Here is a 24,051-nt window from a genome sequence, read left to right as displayed (position 1 = left end):
TTGCTGGAGGCTTTATTTATGCAGATCTCTGGGGTGAGCATAGCACTCACCTGGCCCCACAGGCTTTGTTTACTCAGAGTTCTCCTGTGTGCAATTGCCACTGCTACAAGCTTTCCCCTTTCCAAGCACACTGGGGGAGGTGACACTGCACCTGCTTTCTCTGGCCTGCGTGTTTGTTTACAGCTCATGTTGGAACTGGGTCTTCCCCCCCTCATGTGGAGTTTTCCTCCCTCTGCCACTCTCACAAGCCTTCCTGCTCCTGGTTGCTGGGCACGCGCCCTGGCTCCCGCCCTCTCTGGCCTGGCCCGGCTTGTTTATTTACAGTTCTGTGAGGGATTCCCCTACCCCTCTCTTCAGTGCTCAGGGCACCCCACCCTCTTTGCTGCATCTTTATTGGTCTTATTTCTTATTACTCAGTTTCTCTTTTTTTCCCTGGGTGGGGGGGTCAGTCTGTCCAGGGGGCTATGCCGATCTGGCCCAGGGTTGCCTGTGGGAGTACTGCGTACCACTTAGCTCACCTTGTCCGCATCTTCCCAAGCCGTCTGGGTGCCAGCGTCTGGTGGCGGCCTCGGGACCCTCCTGATTTCTCCGTTCAACGTGAAGTGGAGATGCTCTGCACAGGCTGGAGGTGTGGAGGGGTCAAAGTTTTGCCTCTTGTAGGAGGCCTTGCCTGCAAGGTGTGTCTCCAGCGTCTCTCCAAGATTTCACTTTAGGAGGCACGCTTTCTGCTTCCTCCCTCTAGCCACCGTCTTCCATAGTGACCTTTAATATCACTCATGTTGTCCTACATAACAGGACTTCATCATTTTCATGGCTGAACGACATTCTGTTCTATCATTGCTTCATGGACACTTAGGTTGTTTCCATTTCTTGGCTGTTTGAATGGTGCTTTAAGAAACATGGCAGTCAGTGCAGGTGTCTCTTCAGCACACGGCTTTCATTTCCTTTGGATATATCCCCAGGAGTAAGATTGCTGGGTCAGATGATAGTTCTTTTTTAATTTGTGAGAAACCTCCATACTATTCTCCATAATGGTTGTATTAATTTACACCTCACCAACAATGTACAGGAGTTTACTTTTTTCCACATCCTCACCAGCACTTGTTATCTTTTGTCTTTTTGGTGATAACCATTCTCATGAGAGCGAGGTTATACCTCATGGTGATTTTAATTTGCATTTCCTGATGATTATGATGTTAAACATTTTTTTCACTTGTCTCTTGAATCATTTTGGCCCTCAACTCCAACAATGCTACACTTGCCAAGGTCATCATTTACCTCCACATTCAAGTGGCTAATGACACTGATCAATTCTTAGTCCTCATCTTTCTTGAACAATTATGATAAAATTGATTGCTGCTCCCTCCTTGGAAAACTTTATCTATTCTAAGAAGCCATTATTTCATTGTTCCTCTACATCAATGGTGTCTTCTCAGAAAACTTGGGTAAATCCTCCTTAGCATTCTGTCTTAAGCTTTGGAGTGTCCTGAGTATGTCCAGTTCTCTGAGTATGTATACTCTGTAGTTTACCTCAACAAATCCAATGTAATGTTATATATCATTTTTATGCTGACTAGTACCAATTAATATCTCTGACCTGGATTGTCTCCTAAACTCCAAACTCACACATCCAACTGTCTTAAATCTAATATGCACAAGCTATAGCCTTGCCTTTCTCTCTAGACATTCTCTGTCCCTTTTCTCATCAAATAGAAATCTATTCTCCTAGTACCCAGGCCAAAAGTCTTGGTTTCATCATTGGTTCTTTATTTTCCCACCCCCTAATACCTTTACCTGTTGGTGTGAATAGAAGGCTCTATTTCTGAAATATAATCAGGACTATTAAAATAACTTCCTAATTAATTTCTCAGCCTCCTCCCTTTCCATTCCAACTTTCCTCCATTGTACACATGGACAAATGTATCTTTCACAATCTTGCTCCAGATCATGGAGCTCTTCTGCTGAAAACAAAGCACTAGCTTCCCATCCTACTTGAAATAAAATCCAGAGTCCTACCTGTGGTATAGAAGTCCCTGCATGATCTGCCCCCCCACACACACTGTGCTGCACCAGTACCTCCTGGATCTCACATTCTATGGCTTCTTACCCTCCTCCTGCTCTAGCCACCACAGTCTATGAACTACCCTGAGAGACTCTAGCACATGTCCCCTTTCCTTTTTGGATACTCCTCTCCAGGATGGCTGCACAACACACTTCTGCACTCCATTCAGGGTCCCACAGAAATGTCATCTTAGCAAGAAAGTCCTTGATGCCCCAACTTAAAATTGCATCCTCTTTTCCTATCATTATTTATTATCCTGTCTTATTTTTTTCCTTAGCATTTACCACCTCCTGGCATATATTCATTTATTGACTATCTTCACTTCCTCATCTCGAATATAAGCCCCATAAGAAAAGGGAATTTATTTATTTTCTTCATTTATTTATCCCAAATACCTGGTGCAAGGCATGCAAAAAAGTATTGGCTGAATGAATGATTTTAATGAACAAGCTTTCTACAAGTACTAAGTTGAATACAACTTACAACCTTGAAGTTGAGGTTCAGAGGAAGACATGTCAAACTAGGAGGGCCCTAACAAGATGAATGATGTTGGACAATTTATTCAGGCTCTGTGGGATATTTTGCTTCCTTATTTGTAAAATGAGATGTTTGTATTAAATTATCACAAAATTCACCTCACCTCTAAGAAGTTATGATTAAGTGACTCTGAGGTTTGATTATTTTTCACTCTCCTTGACACTTCAGGTTTTGAAATACAACATCCTCAGTATACCTACTCCCTTCTTAATGAATAGTGAAAAGAGAGAAATTGAACAAGGTTACAGACAAATTCATTTCAGCAATACCAACATAGGACACCATCATTATGTAATATTTCAATTCCCCTACTGAAAATAGATATTCCTCCTAAAGAAGACATCACAGTTATTTTTTAATCCACCTGGCATTTCAATTAAGAAGCAGATAACTAATGTGTTTACCCTAGAATACTTTCTTGGCTCTTCCCGCTATAAGAACATAGGATGCATCACAGCAGAAAATAGCTTATTGCCAACTTGAGTAGGCAGCTCTGCTATGGAAAAATGCTCATATAAGTGACCAAAATAAGCATTGCCTAAAAGGAATTAATGTTATTTATGTACATAGCCATCACATAATTCCAAACAACTTATAATAAAGAGGCAATAATACTATTGCACTGGATATCCTTCCCTAGAGTTGTATTCATCCTTTACCCTGTTTTGTGGACCAGGAGGTTTTCCTAGGCCTCTGTCTTCTGGTTGGGTTCAGCCAAAGTGGAACTTGGGAGATCAGGATAAAGAAGGAGAGTGAAGTCGGGAGTTCCACTCCCCCACCACCACCCTTGCTTTGTAGGGTGTGTTGATCAGCTGTGTCTTCCACCAAAGATCCCTGCTCCTATTGGGTGGCCTTTCCCACCCACCCTTCTCTGTCTCTGGTCCACAGGTGGTAAAGCAGCTGAGCACTGCATGATTACTTGTGAATGCCCTGCATTCCAACTCTCTGTCTCAATTGTCACTTTATTACTTTCTTCTCAATTTACACTAATTTGGATTGTGCCATCTCTTTCCTACTAGAAATCATTAAAATAGAAAATCAGTAAAAGAAGGAGAGATAAAAAATTAAGGAGATGGAAATATAGTTATGTGAGCAAACCAACAGTAAAGAAGGGTGTTATAATTGAACTTAGCTAAAGTTAAAGAAAAGCATTTAGCTCTTACTAATAACAGACAACATACCCACTCATCAGGAGCTGGAGCATATATTAAAGGAAAAAAATGTGGCCTTCTCAATAAATAGCATTTTGAATAGAACTTTTATAAGAGTTTAGGTCAGTCTTCATATGATACTGCATCAGCCTGTGTGAGGCCTACAGCAGAAAATTAAATCATGGTTCTGTGAAATTTTTCTACACAGTGAAAGTGATGCCACATTCAAACTGATAAAAGTGACAATGTTATATAGAGATATGTACAGTGTTCTTGATGTTTGACTTGATACAGGAATAGAGTTTGAAAACTTCAGGAATAAGCAGTAGTCATGTCCCTTAGATGTACCTCATAAATATTTACCTTCTTGGCCAGGCATAAAAATACTTTGTAAGTATAAAATATTTTATGTCTGTAGTGAATACTTTGGAAAATATAAATAAGCAGACAAAATACAATAAAAATCACCAAAAATCCTAAACCACTACCAAAAGAAAATTATTGTACACTGTTTTTTCTATATACACAGGTATATTATTTTTAACCTAATTCCTCCCATTTATCAATATATCTTGCCTATTTCCCCTTTTTTTCTACACATAATTTTTACTGGTCATGAAACATTTCATCAGAATAATGTATTTCACTAATCTCATATTTGGGGATATTTATATTGTTTCCAGTTTTTTCACTCTTTTATGGCTATGATGAGCACACCTGCATATGAAGTTTTGTATATGTACCTGCTTGTCAGAACTTAAAAGCTTATTTCTTAATTCTTAAGACTTTTGATAGTTATTTTCTTTTTTTTGTATTATATTCATATGTGCATACAATGTTTGGATCATTTCTCCCCCCTTCCCCCAACCCCCTTCCTTACCCCCCCAACCCCTTGCTACCTGGCAGAAACTGTTTTGCCCTTATCTCTAGTTTTGTTGAAGAGAGAGTATAAGCAATAACAGGAAGGACCAAGGGTTTTTGCTAGTTGAGATAAGGATAGCTATACAGGGAGTTGACTCACATTGCTTTCCTGTGCGTGTGTGTTACCTTCTAGGTTAATTCTTTTTGATCTAACCTTTTCTCTAGTTCCTGGTCCCCTTCTCCTATTGGCCTCAGTTGCTTTTAAGGTATCTGCTTTAGTTTCTCTGAGTTAAGGGCAACAAATGCTAGCTAATTTTTTAGGTGTCTTACCTATCCTCATATCTCCCTTGTGTGCTCTAGCTTTTATCATGTGCTCAAAGTCCAATCCCCTTGTTGTGTTTGCCCTTGATCTAATGTCCACATATGAGGGAGATTTTTGGTCTTTTGGGCCAGGCTAACCTCACTCAGAATGATGTTCTCCAATTCCATCCATTTACCAGCAAATGATAACATTTCGTTCTTCTTCATGGCTGCATAAAATTCCATTGTATATAGATACCACATTTTCTTAATCCATTCGTCAGTGGTGGGGCATCTTGGCTGTTTCCATAACTTGGCTATTGTGAATAGTGCCGCAATAAACATGGGTGTGCAGGTGCCTCTGGAGTAACCTGTGTCACAGTCTTTTGGGTATATCCCCAAGAGTGGTATTGCTGGATCAAATGGTAGATCAATGTTTAGCTTTTTAAGTAGCCTCCAAATTTTTTTCCAGAGTGGTTGTACTAGTTTACATTCCCACCAACAGTGTAAGAGGGTTCTTTTTCCCCGCATCCTCGCCAACACCTGTTGTTGGTGGTGTCAACAACATACTTTTTAAAATATGTTTTTTAAGTTAGTCTCACTTAATACAAGAAATGTGCATAGCACTGGGATTGAACTCAGGGCCTTGTGCCTGCTAGGCCAGTGCTCTACCACTGAGCTACCCACCCCCCCACCCCCGCCCAGTAATGTGAAATAAACATTTCTGCTATTTTATTGTTGGGAAAAGTTTAATGCAAATGTCAAGATCACATGCTAGCTGGCAAACCTGGATGCTAATCCTGTCCACTTTGATTTTGAGAGCACATACTCTAGTTACTGTCCACTGTCAGGGTAGAGGAGACCCTGATCTTGACACTGACCTGTGAGGTTTAAATTGCATCCTCACCAACACCTGTTGTTACTGGTGTTGCTAGTGATGGCAAATTCTTATGGGAGTGAGGTGGAATCTTAGTGTGGTTTTAATTTGCATTTCCTTTATGGCTAGGGATGGTGAGCATTTTTTCATGTGTTTTTTGGCCATTTGAATTTTTTCTTTTGAGAAAGTTCTGTTTAGTTCACTTGCCCTTTTCTTTATTGGTTCATTAATTTTGGGAGAATTTTTTGAGTTCCCTATATATTCTGGTTATCAGTCCTTTGTCTGATGTGTAGCTGGCAAATATTTTCTCCCACTCTGAGGGTGGTCTCTTCAGTTTAGAGACCATTTCTTTTGTTAAGCAGAAGCTTTTTAGTTTTATGAAGTCCCATTTTGATAGTTATTTTCTTATTCTCATATTTGTTCTTCAGAAAAAAGCCATGATAACTCACTCTCCTACCAGCCATGTGTTTAGGGCGCTAATAAAGAGCTGAATTGCAGCATGAAAGGGCTTTCATTCATTCTTATTTCTCACTCTCTCTTTTCCCTTCCCTTCCCCCCCCCCACCACTTTATTCTTTTCAGTGTTAGGTACTGAACCCAGGGCCTTGTTCACACTAGCCAAGTGTCCTGCCACTGAGCTATGTTCCAGCCCCCAAACTGACTTTCTATTTTGAAAGCCAAAAATCTGCCTTTAGTTTCTTGTATATGTAGAGTTTCTCCATCTTTGCATAATGAATGCCCTACAAAGTAATTCTATTGAAGCCAATTTTTTATTCAGAAATTTAAGTCAGACCTAGGTTGAAGCACACAGATTGCTGTATCACAAAGTATAGAAGAGGTGCCATTGACTAACAGGTTCTGAGAGTAGGACTGACTAAGTGTCCATGTCTAGCACAAAATGTCCTGATTCTGGATCCTTTAAGCAACTTGACTCAGAGAAGTGCCAGGTCTCCATGCTCTGTTGGGATTAAATGCTGTCTGCCCCCCACATGACTAAATAAATTGGCTTACTGACTAAAATGTTGTGTCATTACTATTTATTCAGGTGCTTTGGGGATTTATATGAGCTGATATAAGAAAAGTATTTTTTGTGATGCTACCATTCTATATTCTTTTTTATTGCATCAGCTTAACAAATATATGTCTTGTATTTCTTCTGCAAGATGTGACTCTAGATGCAAATAAACATTGCAGTATAAGGAATATTCTTTACCTTCTAAAGATTCACACAATTATCTCAGAAATTAAATGGCAAAGTACAGGTGATTGCAGCCAGGCATAGTGGTGCATGTCTGTAATCCCAGCACTCAGAAGTTTGTGGCAGGAGGAACCTGAGTTCAAGGCTCATGGGCTACCTAGGGAGACTCTTTCCCTCTCTTTCTCAATACGTGTGTGTGTGTGTGTGTGGTCAAATGTATTATGTAGAATGAGGGCTCATACTTCTATTGGTGGTGATTTTATGTGATACAGATATTAGCGCTGTTCTTACTGAAGTGATCAGAAAATTTTAAAGTAAAAAAGTGAATATTAAGATGTCCTATTATGTTCTTGTTATAACAACGCTACATTTTTGTACAGGGTTGCATATTCTAAGCCAAAAGTAGGAAGGAGATCTTTAAAATGCAAGGAACTATCTAAGTAAATTAGAATCTAGAAAATAGAATAACAATGTGTTTTATCTCAGTGGTTTATGAGGAGTGGAACTGGATATCTTGAACTTCATATATCACATTTTTCATGTGTCTTGTTAAGTGACTTCCTGCTGAGAATGTTATTAAAGTGTTAGAGATAGTGACCTAGGAACAATATATAGAAGTCTGTTTATTCAGAGATTCAATATCACACAGATATTTTGAAATGAGAGGCCAATTCTTTTCCTGTTATAATGCTTTAGCTCTAACTTTCTGCATTCTATGTATAAATAAGAAATTCTTATTTCATGCTGAATTGAATGGCTGTATAATAGTCTAAGTTTTTTAGCATTAAACTTTGATGTGTTTTCATGCAATAAACATCATGGTTGCTAGTCAAGTTTAAATGAGAAACAAATTGTTTTGAAGATTACAAAAGTAAAGTAGGATATAAAAATGACCTTAAATCCTCTGGAAAAATAGCATAGTGTTATGGTACATAAATGTCTATAGAGAATAATTTGTTTGGTTCATTTATACTTTTACTGGCTTGACTTTTCCAAAATGAACAAAATGTGGGACTATGAAAAGGAGCATCCTGCATCTAATACAGATCAGATGCAATAAGAGGATATGGGGGATAATGAGGGCCTGTTTTGTTTCTTTAGAAACATCAATAGAAGTTGAGAGATTAACCTTAAATTTAATTTATCACTTAGACTAACTTTCTGAACACCTATCACTGGAATGTTTTAAGGATCACTCAAGAAGTCTAAAAGTCAGGGCATTTAAAATCTGTGTGTCAACAAATGTCCCAAAGGGCTAGTTAAACACCCTTAGCCTTAACTTTAATTTGAGGCTTGCAAAACCAATAATTCTTGATCCATACTTCCTGCTCCTATTAATTGATGAAAAGTGAGTGGAACTGTCCTTGGGGAAGTATTTAGTTCATCCTTTACCATCTGAAAATAAAACTGCTGGCCTGGATCCTATCCTCAACTTTGTTATTTTTGGACCAGAGACCAGAAGAAATTTTCACTCACCTAACAGTAATCCATTAAAGCCTATTATGTGTCAGATACAATACGAGGTACTAAGGGATGCAGTGATAGATAATGTAGATCAATATGAGAAATGCTAGGCTAAGGAAACATAAATAGTGCCTTTGAGGGTATACCTAGCTATGTCTGGAGGTGGGCAAGGGGGAGAAAGGCTAGGAAAGCTGTACTAAAGCTAATTTTTTTTTTTTGGTAGTACTGGGGTTTGATCTCAGGGCCTTCACCTTGAGCTACTCCATCATCCTTTCTTTTTCTGTGATGGGTTTTTTGAGATAGGGTCTCAGAACTATTTGCCTGGGCTGTGAACTGTGATCCTTCGGATCTCTGCCTCCTGAGTAGCTAGTATTACAGGCATGAGTCATTGGTGCCCAGCTTAAAACTGATTTTTAAAGGATGAATGGGGGAGGGGGTATACCAGGCAATAAGGCAGAGCAGAGCAATTCCAGGCATGTAGTAAATGCCCAAATAGCTATAGTAGAGTCTCATGAAAAATGATCAAGGAATTCAAGGCAGGACAAAGAAAGGAGTGTAATACATCATTAGCAAAGGGCAATTGGTATGCCAAGAATGGAGCTAATTTTCCCTGGTATTTGTTCTAGTCTTAAAGATGAAGAAAGACTGACAGGTAAAAGAGGGAAGTTGTTATTCTAGCAGCAAAAGCTGTGCAAAAACTGACAGGCATTAACGCGCTTGGCCATATTCTTGCTCCTATCACATTTCCATCTTACAGATCTCATCTAGTTGTATGGCATCAACTATCAGTTTTAAGTGGACAGATCTTTAATTTAGGCTTCCAGCATTGAATTGCCTTCCAAGCTATCTATTTGTACTTCTGGATGTTTGCTTGCTATCTCCATGTGAAGTGTTAAGTGTTCAACACTGATCTCCCGATCATCTTCCTTTTCTACTCCTATTGTTCTCCCAGTCTTTCATCTCAGAATTGATTACCACCATACAACCAGTTGCTCAAGTAAAGCCCTAGGAATCATTCTTGATTTCTCTTTCCTCCAGTCTCCATGGCCATCACATCCCTCAATGAATACTCTGACTTCCTCATGAACACATCTCAAATATAAACACTTCACTCCATTTCCTAGTCTAAGTGACCATCTTTGCCTTGTTCTTGTATCTGGTCTCCTTGTTTCTTCTTAGTGCCTCTGCCATCTATTCTCCACTTAATAGCCAGAGATATCTTTTTAAATACTAAGACATATCTTTTTCACTCCTTGCTTTAAACTCTTCAGTGATTTTCCTTGTTTCAAATACAAAATCCTCACCTAATCATCTAGTCACCCAGCAGCTCTCCAGTCTTATCTCTTTTCTTAACTTATACTACCTACTCCAGCTGGCCTCCTTTCAATTCCCAGCACATGAGAGGTCTTCCCCACCAAATACTGTTGTACCCATAGCTGTCTCATTCTCATCTTTCAGATTTTTATCCAAATGTCCAATTGAAGGCATTGTTAGTATGCTGTATAATTCTACCCAAATTATTCTAAATCATTACCCTACTTATTTCCTTTTTTGGAGTTAACACACATGTAATATCCTGTTCATTCATTTACTCACTTCTCTCTCTCTAGAAAGTTCCACTTTCATGAAGCAGGGGCCTAATCTCTCCTTAAGTACCATATCCCAAGTGCATAGTACAGTATCTGGCTTCTAGTATGTGCTCAATAAATATTTGCTAAAAAAATGAATGCCAAAGTGAATAGTGTTTTAAGACTATAGATAAGGGTTAATAGAATCAAATACACAGAGACACCAAGTAAAATAAGTTGAAAAGATTGTTTGATTTGATTCTCAGAAGTCACTGGTGAGAGCAATGAATTTGCCCTGGTTTGATACCAGTAGACATTGACTACATGCCTAGGATTTCTCTGCCCTGCCTTATTTCCTGGTGAATCCCTCCTGCTTGGAGTGCAGAGGTAGGAATGCCTTGCTGAGGAATAAAATAGGAAGTACAAAAAATGGAGAACAGCAAGTATTCTATGATGCTTCAGTGAAAAAGAACAATGAAGGGTGTAAGGAGAGGGAAGCAGCAAAGACAAAGAGGATGTAGGTAGGGGGAAAAAGGGGATAGCTGATAGAATAGGGTTATGGAGAAGAGGGATTTGGGATGGGAACTGCAGCCCAGGTGAGGGATTATCTTCAGCAGAAGGAAGGATACCTCTTCCTCTGATGGGCAGGATCAAGGAAGGTACCTTTAAGACCTCTTATTTCCCATGATAAAAGTAAGGAAGTACAGGCAGGCACAGAGCTGAACATAGTTTGGATTATCATTATGAGAAATTGGGAGACATCCACCAGGAATTCATCAAAGGAATGCTGATTGTCATTGAAGATTCTACTAAAGCCATAAATTTGGTACCAGTTCCTACAATTGTGTCATCAGTCAAATGATTATTAAGTACATGCTATTCCAGACATTTTAGTTTCTCTCAGAAGAGCCAAGACAAATAAATCACAATATCTGCAATCTAGTAGGAGAGAGAAGAATTATATTAATTAGCAAAGCATTGTGATAAGCAACAAACTAGAGGAATAAAGTTATTTAACCAGAACCCAGAGGACAATGGAGGAGGGGGTCAGTAATGATTGCAGAGTCTATGCAATAATTCAAGATTTCAGAGAGAGAATTGTTTCCTATAATCATAGAATCCTAGAGAGGCAGTGTTTTCCTGGATTGGAAGGAGTCATGGAATTATGACAGTTATGGTTTGAGAGGGCCTTCAGACAAGTGCTGGTGTTGCCTAGGAAGACAGAGGGAGCTGTGATGGAGAAGGTTGTGACTTGGATGTTTGAATTCTTCATTAGGCATTTGAGGTGACCTGGGAATCCTTACATACCAGATAAAGGGTGTTATATTCAGATAATGTAAATGTGAATGCAGACAGAATTGTACACTAGAAAGGTATTATAATGGCTTTACAACAGCAGCTAATGATGAGAAAAATGACCAAACCATTCCCCAGCTCCATGGCACATGGCACATGGCACATCAGAATGTGAACATACTTCACTCAAGAGAATTTCAGTAAAAACAAGGAAGTAGTTGCAGAGGATTTTATGGATGATAATACAGAAATGTCAGGGCACACAGAAGAAAGCCCTAAGAAAGAGTAAATTGAGGAAAGGGAGGGTGAGAGGAAGAGCAGGAGACAGGTATGGATGAAGGGGGGTGGGGAGAGAAAGAGAGAGGGAGAGAGAGAAAGGGAGAAAAGAGGATAGAGATAGGGAAGAAGGGAAGGGATAACAGCAAGGAAAGAAGGGAGAGAGCTCTACTAAAGCAGTGGCTGAGGCTACCAGAGAGTCAGGGATGCTAGTCTAGAGATTCCAAAAAGCCCCAGATGTAACATACTTCTTGGAGCTACAAGTAGTGTCACATATGTGAGAATGTCAGCAACCCGGGGTCAGTCTGCATATATTTTAGAGATTTTCTGCAAAAGGACCACTGCCTTTGCTCCAAGGCCAAAGCTGGGAGTAAGAAAACATTACTGGTTTGTTGCAATTCGCAGAAAAATACTCTTTAATGTATGAGCTTTTAGAAATTTTAGTTTTGAAGTTGCTTTATTTTTTCCCTAATAGTGAAAGACATACTCATTGCAGAAAAAAAAGGTAATACAGAAAAGTATAAAGTTTACTTATAATCTCCAGATGGAGATAATATTATCATTGTGAACATTTTCCTATTTGGCATTAATAGAAATCCTGGCATTTATCAGTTATTACTCTGGGATACACCTTGTCTGTTAATGCTTTCTCTCCCATCCCTATCACCTCTCTCATTCTCTATTTTTGTTGCTGCCACCTTTCAATCTTCCTTTCTCTTCTCCCTCATCTCAGACCTCAGTCATGTCTGGAGTTAATATCACTTTATATGTAGTTATTAAGCATTGAACCAATGTCACTATTGTAGTTGCACAGTTGCTATGGTTATAGCCATGGTGCTTGGGGTGTTTCTTCAGGATCTCCTAAGAGAGACACCCTGTTGTTAGGACAAGTCAGGAAACCACTTAGCTTTTCATATCCATCTCTCAGAAGAGGAAGTGGCATGTTGGAGGTGAAGCTAATTAATCCAGCTTCTCCCACAGACCCTCTGCTGCCAGTCACTAGTTAGTGTTCACCATTGAGTTACAACTCTATCTTTTATCAGCAAGGTCCAGCCTCCAGAGCCAGATACAGCATGGAAAACCAGAGTGGTAGAAGAGGTCTCTGTCAAGTACACATTAGTTACCTTATCACACAGAGGAATCCTAAAATGGTTTCAGCCCCCTGAAAGCAGCACACATATACTTTCAGTTTTCTCATTCCACTTTCATTTTCAGAGAAGAGAAGTAAAACAGGCCTAGGAAGAACAATGCTTTCACCTTTGTGAACACAATAAGCTTGACCTTTATTTTACCACAGAAGTCAGGACTACTATATACCACAGCCCTGCTAACTTGTTCTTTCCCTCCTTCCTCCCACCCATCTCCCGCCACTTCCCCAGAAGCAAAAAGCTTTCAACATCCCGCTGTCCATTAGTATAAATAAACCCATGCTTTTACAGTAAAAATAGTTTTAATGCTATATTTGTTAAAGACTGCATTACTATAAGAGGATAAAAATATTTTTGAGTAACAGGTAGATAATATACTTTAGAGACAATAACATGCTTTTATTGTGGTTCCCTGAAAGTTGATTGTTTTAGCCATAGACTAAAACCTTGGGTCTCAGCACAAGTTACATTTCAACTTCAGAAATTGTTAAACCACGAGGTTTCTTAGGACATGTACCTCTGTGTTTTAATTTATTTTTCTGTTGTCAATATTTACAGGCAGTTCTGAGGAATAAAAAAGATGAAATGCCATTTAAATTCAATCTTTGCTATGTGAACCAATGGATAATATTATAGCTTTCCCCCTCGTTTTTAATCTAATATTAATTTAAATTTGATGTAACATTTTTACAATAGATAAGAAAATACTGGGCTAAGAAAGAACAGAAGTGGCAAGAAATGGAAACGAGAGCTCTTTGGCGTCTAGAAGAAGTGAAGAAATTAATGGCTGAACAGTCGGTAAAAGACAGAGAAAGGTGAAAGGGATTTACAATTGTGTGATAATGGAGATGGTGAACAGAGTCTTCTGTGATGTGTTGGGATAAACAATATCAGAGGGAGCAGTTTTTACATTTCATGTATCCATTCAATATTTATATTCATAAATGGATGAAATGATTCCTAGAATGTATTTTAAACTCTCATTTTCATACATAAACCTAGAGTTTTCTATTTTGTTCCTTTGATCGCTTCCTAGTTAAAACTTTCACAGGGGATTGTATAGTATTTGATTGCCCTCTATGTACATGAAATGATACTGACTGCTGCTGTGACTTAGTATTTTGACCCAGAAGGAGGAAACCATTATTCTAATAAGAAAGAAGACCCATTTACTGTGACTCGGGCCGAAGAAGACAGTGCACAATTATGCAGTGCTGTGTGGTATTCATAATATCCTTATTCACCCCATATATGAAAAACTTCCTAGAATTTCCTGTAATCATGTAATTTTAGAGATGGAAAGTACATTTGAGATTGCCTAGCCCAGTGTCCTCATTTTATTTGTGAGTACACTGGGGCATTAAAACTATTTTTCTAAGATTACTGTATCAAACAGGGTCAGTCAGAAAACAGAAGCAACATAGTAATTTGAACAGGAAAAGCATAACATAAAATACTATAAACTCTAACAGGACATCCTTGTTATATAGAGAACACTAAAGATTCCCTAGGGCTGAGGGCAAGTTTCTATAGTAAAAATGAGTTTGGAATTGTGGACCCCTCTTCATGGATGGGACTCAGACCTCACTGCAGAACCTGTAGTTATGGACTTTGACATGGTGGAGAAGCTCTTGGGTAAACTAAGCCAGAACTAGTTCATAGATACTGGTCAAACAGGAAGTACCCCACCTGAATGTAGGCAGGCTAGAGCTAGAAGCTAACCATTTCAAGATTTACAAGACTTAATGGAAATCTGATCATGGTGGTACCTCAAAATTTGGTGAAAAACTCATTATGTAGGTGCCATTGGGACTTCAAGGATAAAGTGACCCTGGATGTCCCCTGTAGGTTCTACTAGGCACTGTGATGTAGAAGCAACTGATATCAGGAAGCAAAGTTCTTTCCTTCTGTGGTATCCTTCCAGCATCCTTTTCTGACCACTTAATATATTGCCCTTTGTAAGGGACAAATAGAGGATCCATCTCCATTTCACACAGCAGATAATGAAGGGTGAACTTGGATCTGAGAGATAATAAAATCATAACTGGCATAGTTATCTAATTAAACTAGCCCCTTAGTCATCTTTTTATAAAAGATAAATTGAAGACAGATCTTTCATTTCATAATGCAGTAACCTTCCTTTAAATAGTGAGATTTCCTAATGCACTTACCTAAGTTAGCCACTGCAAAAAAAAAAAAAATTGTTGTAACTCTTAGTATTTTCCACTTAACTTTCATGTGAACCTAAAACTGCTCTGAAAAATAAAGCATATTAAAAATTTCCCCTCAAACTCATATGTAACTTTGGAAGACATAACCATTTTATGCAGTGAGATTCACTTACATCTAGAAAGTTTCCTTTGTGACTCTTGTGACAGTTATCTCAAACTCTAGTTGCCAAGTTTGCAAAGGGAATCTGGAGTTACAGATAGATTCTAGTTATTCCTAAGGATTTTGTGGGTGAAATTCACATTATTTTCTAAACAACTCAGCACTTTAGAGTTGAGCATAATCTTTTACTGAGAGAACCAAGAACATAACAGGGTCAAGTGCTTGAAGTTAGGAGGTCAAGAAACCAGAAAAAAAGTACAGATCAAGATACAAGAAGATACTGGAAAAATGGGCCATGCTATAGTTCAGAAACAAGGAAGTAGACAAGAATCCCCAAACAGCTGAACACTACCGGGCAAGGCAAAGGCAGGGGTCAAAAGGATAGCTAGACAGTCTAAAATTCTCCCAAGGAAAGAAAAGAGAGCCACGGTAATGGAAAGAGGTGGGAAAACAGAACAGATGTGGAGTCCCAGCATAGGAGACATGATTCCAACAGAATCATTTCCATAGCAGGGAGCATCTTTGATTACAGAGTCATTTCAGGCTTTGCTTCCTGTCCCAGTAATTATCAAGATTAGCTGATTCAGAACGTCAGCTGAAAAGAATAAAAAAGAATCACATTAATCTGCATTACATAACAGGAAAAAATAGCCATATTATAGCAGAGCAAAAAGTACTAAGGACTAGGAGCCATGGACCAGGGTTTTTTTCTTAATTCTTCTTTAAGTAGTCTATGACCTTGAGGAAGTCAGTCATTTAACTTTTATAACATAGCATTTTTTCTCAAAATACTTAATATTTATGTAAGGCATGTAATAATGAAGATATTCTTATGAAAATGAAAACGTTTATATAAAAGCAAGCTGCCTCTTGACCACTACCCTTGGGCAATCTCTTCTCTGGAGTTCACTGCTGTTATCAGCTGTTTAGTACCTATACCTACAAGCTCTATATACCTATATACTATATGTACCTACATCAAAAACAAGTTTAAGGTCAACAACAAAATAAACCTTAATACATTTTGAATACCATTGTATTAGTCAGCTAGGGCTGTCATAACAAAATACCATAAATTGGGTGCTTTAGACAAGTGAAATTTGTTTTCTCATACTTCTTTCTTGGAGCTAGAATTCCAAGATCAAGGTGGGATTCAATGAGGGCTCTCTTCCTGAACTGCAGAGGCAGCCTTCTCACTGGGTCTTCACAATATGTAGAGAGACAGCAAGTTTTCTGATGTCTTTTCTTAGAAGGGCACTTACCCCTCAAGAGGGCCTAACCCTTCCCCAAAGACCTCATTTCCAAATACTATCACATTGGGGAATGAAGGTGTGAAGGTATGAATTTAGGGGAAGAGGGAGACATACATAGTGCAACCATCTGTGTAAAAAAAAAGGTTTTTTGTATGTGCAAATTGCCTGTTAACTGCTATTTATTGGTTTCTGGTAGTATATGTCTTTGTGCCAGTTAGAAATTCTGCACGGGTTGAAAACAAAATAACTGAGCCATGGCATATAGCTTGGCAAGCTGAAGCAAAACTGGACATCATGACCCATTTATAACATGGGTCAGGAATCATTTTTATAAACACAAACTTCAAAATGATACATAGTATCTCTGAAAATAGACCTACCTAATTCTTTTGAAAGAATATATATTATTCATACCTCCTAAAAATTAGTTCTGTAGCCATCTGGAATTTATTTTCATGAATGACATGAGCTAAGTGTCTGACTTCCTTTTTTCCCCTAAATTGATGGCCAACTATCTCAGTATCAATTGCTTAATGAGTCAACCTTGCCCACTGATTTGAAATGCCACCTTTATTACATATTACATTTTTAATTTTACTTTTAGATCTGTATAGATTCTTGATTATTTTAAATTAAAAAATTGATCAAGGTTCAGTATGGTGGTACACATCTATCATCCCAGCCAGGCAGACAGGAGATACGAGGTTCAAGACCAGACCAGGCAAAGTTAGTTTGAGACCCTCTCTGAAAAACAAACTAAAAGCAAAAAGGACTGGGGATGTAGTTCAAGTAGTAGAGCATTTTGCCTAGCAATCCCAAGTACCACAAAAAAAAAAAAAAGGGCAAAAAACTGATGTATTTTTATATTCCTATCTGGATACCATACTCTTTCAATTATTCTGTTTTGCTATCTAATAGGATAAGTGTTCGCTCATTGTTCTTTTTGAAAATAGCTATTCTTACATCAAAGTTCGTTTAAAAACTTCTGTTGACTTTTTGCATTGAAAAAGCTATTTTGCTTCCAAAATAACTCTGTAGTTCTGTTCTCTTCTTAGGTCCTTTAGAAAATTTAAAGCTTTTTTTCTTAGTTGGAAATTATCAGTTTTCTTAGCTGGAATAGGTGGAAATCAGTGACCAAGAAGCCAATTATAAGTTTCCTTTCTAAGCTCTGTGAGAAAAGAAAATCTCTGAACTAAGGTAGTGGTGATGGGAATGCAGAGGTGGTATAAAAGCTGACAGATGTTTCTGAGGCATTTAAATTAGTTAGGTTTGGTAACTCATTACATCGGGGATGGATTCTGAGGGAAGACAAAGAAAGAAGCATGACCTTGAATATGATCGATGTTTTTGGGCCTCTTGGGTTGAAAACTTTAATTATTTTACTTTCAATTTCTTTCATTTCCTAATAAATTCATTTGTCTGGAATATTTTTATGTATATCTTTAGCCATATCCTATAAGATTTGAAATGATGTTCTTATTTAATTTCTAAGTAGTATTGATTTCATTTTTGCAATCCTAACAATAAATTGGTGGATATTTGGGTACTTGCCCTTTTAGGTAAGGTTGTTGACAGCTTTCAATTTCTTCTTCCCACGTCTTTTCATTAAAAGGTACAAAAATTCAGACCACTTTATTGGAAGCTAGTAAACAGTGCTACTTTTAACATTTTATAAACTTCTTTATTGAAAAACAATTTATTTCTGACAAAACTCCCTTGTTTTAAGTGTATAATTCAATGGTCTTTAGCAAATGTATAGAGTTGTGCAACCATTGCTCTAGTTGTATTTTAGATAATTTCTATCACCACATAAAGATCTCTCCTGCCCATTTTCATTAGTCCTCATCCCACTTTCAGCCCCAAACAACCACTAATCTATTTCTGCCACAGTAGATTTGCCTTTCTAGTCATTTTAGATCAATAGAATGCAGCCCCTGAATGTATCCAGGTTCTTTTCCTTAGCATAAGGTTCTTAAAGTTCACCCATGTATAATTAGATTTTTTTCCTTTTCATTGCATAAGAGGATTCTACTTCAACAGTACTTTGTAAATGTTTGCAAAGCAAAGTAGCTTTCCCCCTGTTAATGGGAGATTAATGTTAGTATATGCATGGTGCTTTGAAAAAAACAAGGTTCAAAATTTATATGTAGTATGATATCAGTTCTTTCAAAGACTTTAGTTAATGTTGAAATCAAAACCCCCTCACATAACTCCTCTATGTATGAAGAATACTAGCACCTTAATGTCTTAATAATTGGTCACAATTTACTCATGAGCCCCTTTTCTGTGGGGTAGTGAAGAGAGATTGAAACATCTCCATTACAAGTATCTCAGGTGCTTTCATTTCAGAATGACATCATTTTAGATGATCTCTTTTGGGGACAAATTACAAGCCACAATCTGTTGGAGGTAAGACAACCCCCTCAATGAAGCAGGGGAATGGCTGGTCTGCTTGCCTGTTCTGACTCTTCTCAGGGTCCTCAATGTCCTTCCCCTCCCCACAATGTGAAGCAGTCCTATTCAAAGGAAATATGTAAGTCACATATATGGTTTGAAACTTGTCTGTTAACCACGTTTAAAATGTAAAAAGAAGCCTGTGGAAACGACTTAATAATGCATTTCATTCAATTCATTTTAGTATTGAGAAACTTCATTTCAATAATGATGTCAACATAACAAATACTAATGGGATATTTTACATTCTTTTTTTCATACTAAATACTTGAAGAATGTGTATGTTACAATTTCAACATATTTCTATTTGGACCAGTCACATTTCAGCTACAGGATAACTTCATGTGGTTAGTGGAGTCTGCACTGGAGAGTAGAAGTGTGCAGGATCATTTAGTGGCCCCCTTGGTGATGCAGGGATGGGTGAATGGCGTACTTGTAGGTTCTGCCTGCTTTATAGAATGCACATCTGACTTTATATACATTTTAAACCCTGCTTTTTTCACCATCTTGCATCCTTAAGGGTCTTCACCACCATTGCCATGATGTCCTTAGTATGTCTTGTCTCTGGGAATGGACCATGACCTTCCTGGAATCTGGTGATAACCTAAGCAGACACACTTGGCCTTAGGGTACAGACCCACTGCACCTGAGTGTTACACTAAGCACACATTGCCAGTGCCTCTGGTCCTGAGAATCTCCTCCATGAGTTCCTATTTCTTCTTCCAAAGTCTTGCCAGTCCCTGATTTCCCAGAACCTGCTTCTAGTAGACTTTGTCCATACCATGGGAAATGTTTTCTCGTGCTACCTCTAGGCACTTTACGCTATTCCTGTATCATGTGTTGGACATGATGTACTAAGTGCAGGTCTTCCCTGGGAGGCCCTTTATGCCAGGGAAGTGGGGATTAGTCTCTTGTTCTTGGATCCTTCCACACCTGTCTCAGTATTTCTACTTAGCCTCCTATCTTCTGAGTCTGGACCACAAAAGGGTGGAAAGTGATTGTGCTGGCATCAGAATGTTTCACCTGCAGTGGAATGGCCAAGGGAGACATGATTTCCAGGGAAAAGTAAATATATGAAGGTTATATTTTCACTGTTTTATTATAGTACATATTTAGAGGAAGAAAATCTAGAAAGAAATATAGCCCTGTAGTAAAGCTTTTGTTTCTAGGTTATGAAATAAAGCTAATTTTATTTTTCTTTATATTTCTGCATTTTCCAAAATTTCCACAATGAGCATACATTTCTGGTATTAAGAAAAAAAACCCCACAAAGTTTAAAAAATCATAAATAAAACTTGCTTTTCCAGTTTCATTAATTGTCTGGTTGTGGGCTTCAAACTGGTGGGCAAATTGGGAATTAAAGTTAATTTACTAATCCAAATAAATAGAAGATAGCCTTCATTTGTCAGATAACAGAAACAGCAGTCTTCAAGAATAGACCTAAGAACATGCATTTCTCTTATTTTTAGCACAAAGTTTATTCCTGTATTACCTAATTTCTCCAAGTCTACTCTCTAGGTCCTTTCCCAGCTATTTCAGCCCTTTGCCCCTTTGATTTCCTTATAGCTTTACCCAAAGTCTCCTTTCCCCACCTATGGCTACAAGTCAAGCTTTCTCTCTTCTTTTTCATACAGTGGTTCTTTCCTATGATGTGGGTCTCTGAACACACTTGTTCCCACAGCCTTCCTAAGTAACCTTGTTGGGCCAATGCCTAATCCTGGTCTTTGCAGTGTGCTGCTCTGTAAGGCTGCAATGGTTCTTTGATGTTTATGCTTCTTTTGTTTTCAGGTGATATTACATATTTATTCTGTCTCCGAAACTTTGCTAAGCATCCTATATGTTGACTAGTGAAAGATTATACTCACATGGAAGAGGAGTAGAAAGTAAAGATACATAATGGTTAGATCTCAGTGATCATTCTTCCAGGCACAAGAGCTTCTCTTCTCTTGTCAATATGGCATTTTGTAGATGCTTGTTAGAATTTTCAATCACTAGCATTTCTAAAGTTCCATTCTCTTGTAACTAACATATACTTTCCTTCTCTATTATTTTCCAATTATTGTTTTTAAAGGATAAATATAACTGTGGTCTTTCATTTACTTATTTTCATTGCTGTTTGTTGTGATTTGATAAATAACCTGCCTTTCTCATCTTATCTCCTTTGTCGTAATTTTATGTATTAAAATTTTTATGTTAGTTGTTAGTTGGAATGTAATTTTAAACGTTTCTAAAACCAGATTTGCTTAGCTAAACAGTTCCTCTGGATATCATTTTATAACCAGAAAACTGAACCTGGGCGAAGCCAACAAATGGTTGGTCAAGTTTATAAGAACTTTATCAGTCAACAGTAATGCAATGCTAAAGCAGCTGTTTTTCCATTCTTTGCTGCATTAGGATCACCAGGGGAACTATTGAAATTCCTCGTGCTCAAGCCAGACCCCAAGCCAACTAAATCTATGGGTAGGATTCTAACTCCAAAATTAAAAAAAAAAAAAAATCCACAGGGGATTCCAAAGCACAGCATAGTTTGAGAACCATTATCTTAGAGTTCTTCCCATACTTTTGTAAGTATGAGCCCCAATTATCTGTTGGGTTCTTGAGAAGATCTCACTTTTTTGTAGAAATGCCCTAAATTTCTCTTTTTCCAATGTCACACCTTCACTAAAATGGTTCAGAAGAATTATGAAGATGGAAATTTACATTCCTGGAGGAGTTGGTTGATCATTTCTAGAATTTCTTTTCAAGCAAGTTCTGAATGTTTTTCTGTAATTTCCCAGGTGTCCAGGTGTGTGTGTGTGTGTGTGTGTGCGCGCACACATTGCTTTCTATAGTAAAAAAAAAAAAAGTTAGTTATATTTTTCCAAAATAACAGCGTTTTTCTGTGTTGTAAAACAGAAACATTTGAAGTTCAAGAGGCCGGTGACCATTTGGAAAGAAAGAGACTAGCACCAGCTGCCTTCCTAACACTAAATTGGTTTTGCTAATCTAGTCTGTGTTTTGGGGTGCTTGCCAACATCAGGGAATTGACAGTTATTGCACTTTCTAAGTAGTAAAACCAGATGTTTCTCTCTATTTTCTATGCCTTTTAACAATGTGCAAATTTCAGCATGTTGTATCGGAGAGCATTAAGGGCATTTGAAACAGTCTAATGTTTGAGATTTTTAAAGAGTATGTTTAGTAAAGTGACTTAATCAGAAACTTTACAAACATTTGTTATGTTTTTGCTTCTCAGCATGAGATTTCCCCAAATTGGTGGAAATGCTCTTATTCATTAAATCTCTGTCAACCAAATCCCCATTCTAAGTGGATGTGCCAAATGATGTAGATCTAGAATCACTGTGAGCCATTAAACAAATATAGTTTTCAGTAAAGCTATCTGTTTTATTTTTTAAATGTATATTAGAAATGCTTTGCAAATTAGCATTAAAGACTGAAAGGGAACTCGTTGATAGCCAGCATTGCTGTTTTTCCAATCCATTGAAGTAATTTTGTCAATAATAATAATAATGATGACAGTACTTGTAACCTGCTCATGGAGGTAACATAACTAATTGTGGAGTGTGTGTGCTCATATCCTGAGGCATTATATCAAACTATTTTGATATAATTGTAGTGTTCTTGAGGAGAGCTTAGCTGAGCAAGCATGATTGAGAGGGATTGCTTTCTGGACAAAGCAATGTATAGCCATTTTAATGTGAATATGAAGCAAGCTTGGGTCAGGGGGCAGATGGAGCACCAGTTAGGTAGAGATGGCACATCTGAGGGTCATTCTGGAGGTCTTGGATGATGATGCATACAAGTCTGGCTGCACATCTATGGTCCCTTCTAAGTCATGGCCAATTGAAAAGCGCCTTCTGTTCAATAGCTTGGGCTACTGTTACTTTATTGTTTACAACTTTTATCATTTTAGAAATCATAGTTCATCAAAAAAGACTACTGGATTTCTACTATATGAGTTGATCTGTCTGCTGTAGGCCATAAAATGAAATGTCAGTAGGTACATGTTTGGAAGAGGGAAGACAATATTCAAAATGCTTTATAATAATACATTTTCTGATATAAAATGATCATATTTCATCTCCCTAATAATAATGTTTTTGTTTCACATGGATGTATCAATGAAGTAATCACAGATGTTGTCTTTTCAAAAAGGACATCCAGGTGCTGAGGTCTTTTTGAAAATCAAATTATCTCAAATTCCCTTCCCCAATTATAACTCCCCCTTCCTTTTTTTGAGACAGAGTCTCCCTATATACTCCAGTCTGGCTTCAAACTCACTATTCTCCTACCTTGGCTTCCCAAGTGCTTGGATTACAGGTTTGCTTATCACATCTTGCACAAAAACTTTTATCATGGTTCCTAATTAGTCCTACAAATATTTGAAATGTTCTCTTTGTACATTAGATTGTTTTGAAACTATTTCCTTTCTCCCATTCAACATTTACACCAATGTGGAGGGGTAAATGATTTGCTGATCCAAAAGCAAAGAGACATGATATTTTGTGAGTGAAACAGAGGCAATGACTAATCCCTAGAGAGTTTCATTAGCACTTTTAGATAATTAAATACCTTTTATTCATCAATTTTATGAAGATTTTACAAAGCTACAGGGCTAGGTAGGTAGAAACTTAGCAGGTATGCTTAAATAAAGTAAGTTTAAAACCATAGATTGGGAAATGTCAGCTTTCACAAAATGCCACTGTTGTGGTGGATACAATACAATGTCAAGCACTTGATACTTATCCTTTGTTTGGAATTGCACTTCCAAAAATACACACATATTCACATATATACATATACCTATAAGATGATGTTAAATAAGAATTAGAAGGTTGGTGAGAACATGTAAGAAATCTGACTTATTTTCTTTGTGTATTTTATTATGTATTCTATAGAGTCATATGATTTTAAAGCCAGGGTAATAATTGAGAGCATGTAGTCCAACCTCCTTGTATTAACTAGAGTTCTGGTTTGCATATCAGAAATCATTTCTAGCTAAATTTTGCAGTAAAAAGATTTAATAGAAAGATATTTGGTTAGCTCACAAAATCATTGGTAAGACTATAGACCCAACTTAAAAAACAGTTGGGAATAGAGACAAAAAGACAGGGAAGACTCTAACCCACAGTCCTCTCAGAATTGTACCAGCAAGCCCATCATCCCCTTATCACAATGCCATGGCTTGCCTCCTCCTCTCTTATCTCCAGGCTCTGGTCATCTTTGCTGGAAATTCCTGACATGCTGCCATGGCCATGGCCTTAACTGAGTCTCACAGC

General features: G+C 37.8%; 1 protein-coding gene across 4 annotated transcripts in view; it reads left to right on the top strand.

Moving 5' to 3' along the window:
* Ccdc148 (coiled-coil domain containing 148) overlaps window positions 1-24,051 on the top strand; it is a 297,747-nt gene that overhangs the window by 216,273 nt on the left and 57,423 nt on the right. For all 4 annotated transcript variants that reach the window (XM_074070859.1, XM_074070858.1, XM_074070860.1 and 1 more), the window contains one exon: window positions 13,434-13,552. In XM_074070859.1, coding sequence (XP_073926960.1) covers window positions 13,434-13,552 — 119 coding nt within the window. The remainder of the gene's footprint in view (window positions 1-13,433; window positions 13,553-24,051) is intronic.

Source organism: Castor canadensis, chromosome 4, assembly GCF_047511655.1.
Source record: "Castor canadensis chromosome 4, mCasCan1.hap1v2, whole genome shotgun sequence".
NCBI lineage: Eukaryota > Metazoa > Chordata > Mammalia > Rodentia > Castoridae > Castor > Castor canadensis.
Note: the sequence above shows the minus strand (reverse complement) of the source record. Positions and strands in the feature narration are given on the sequence as shown.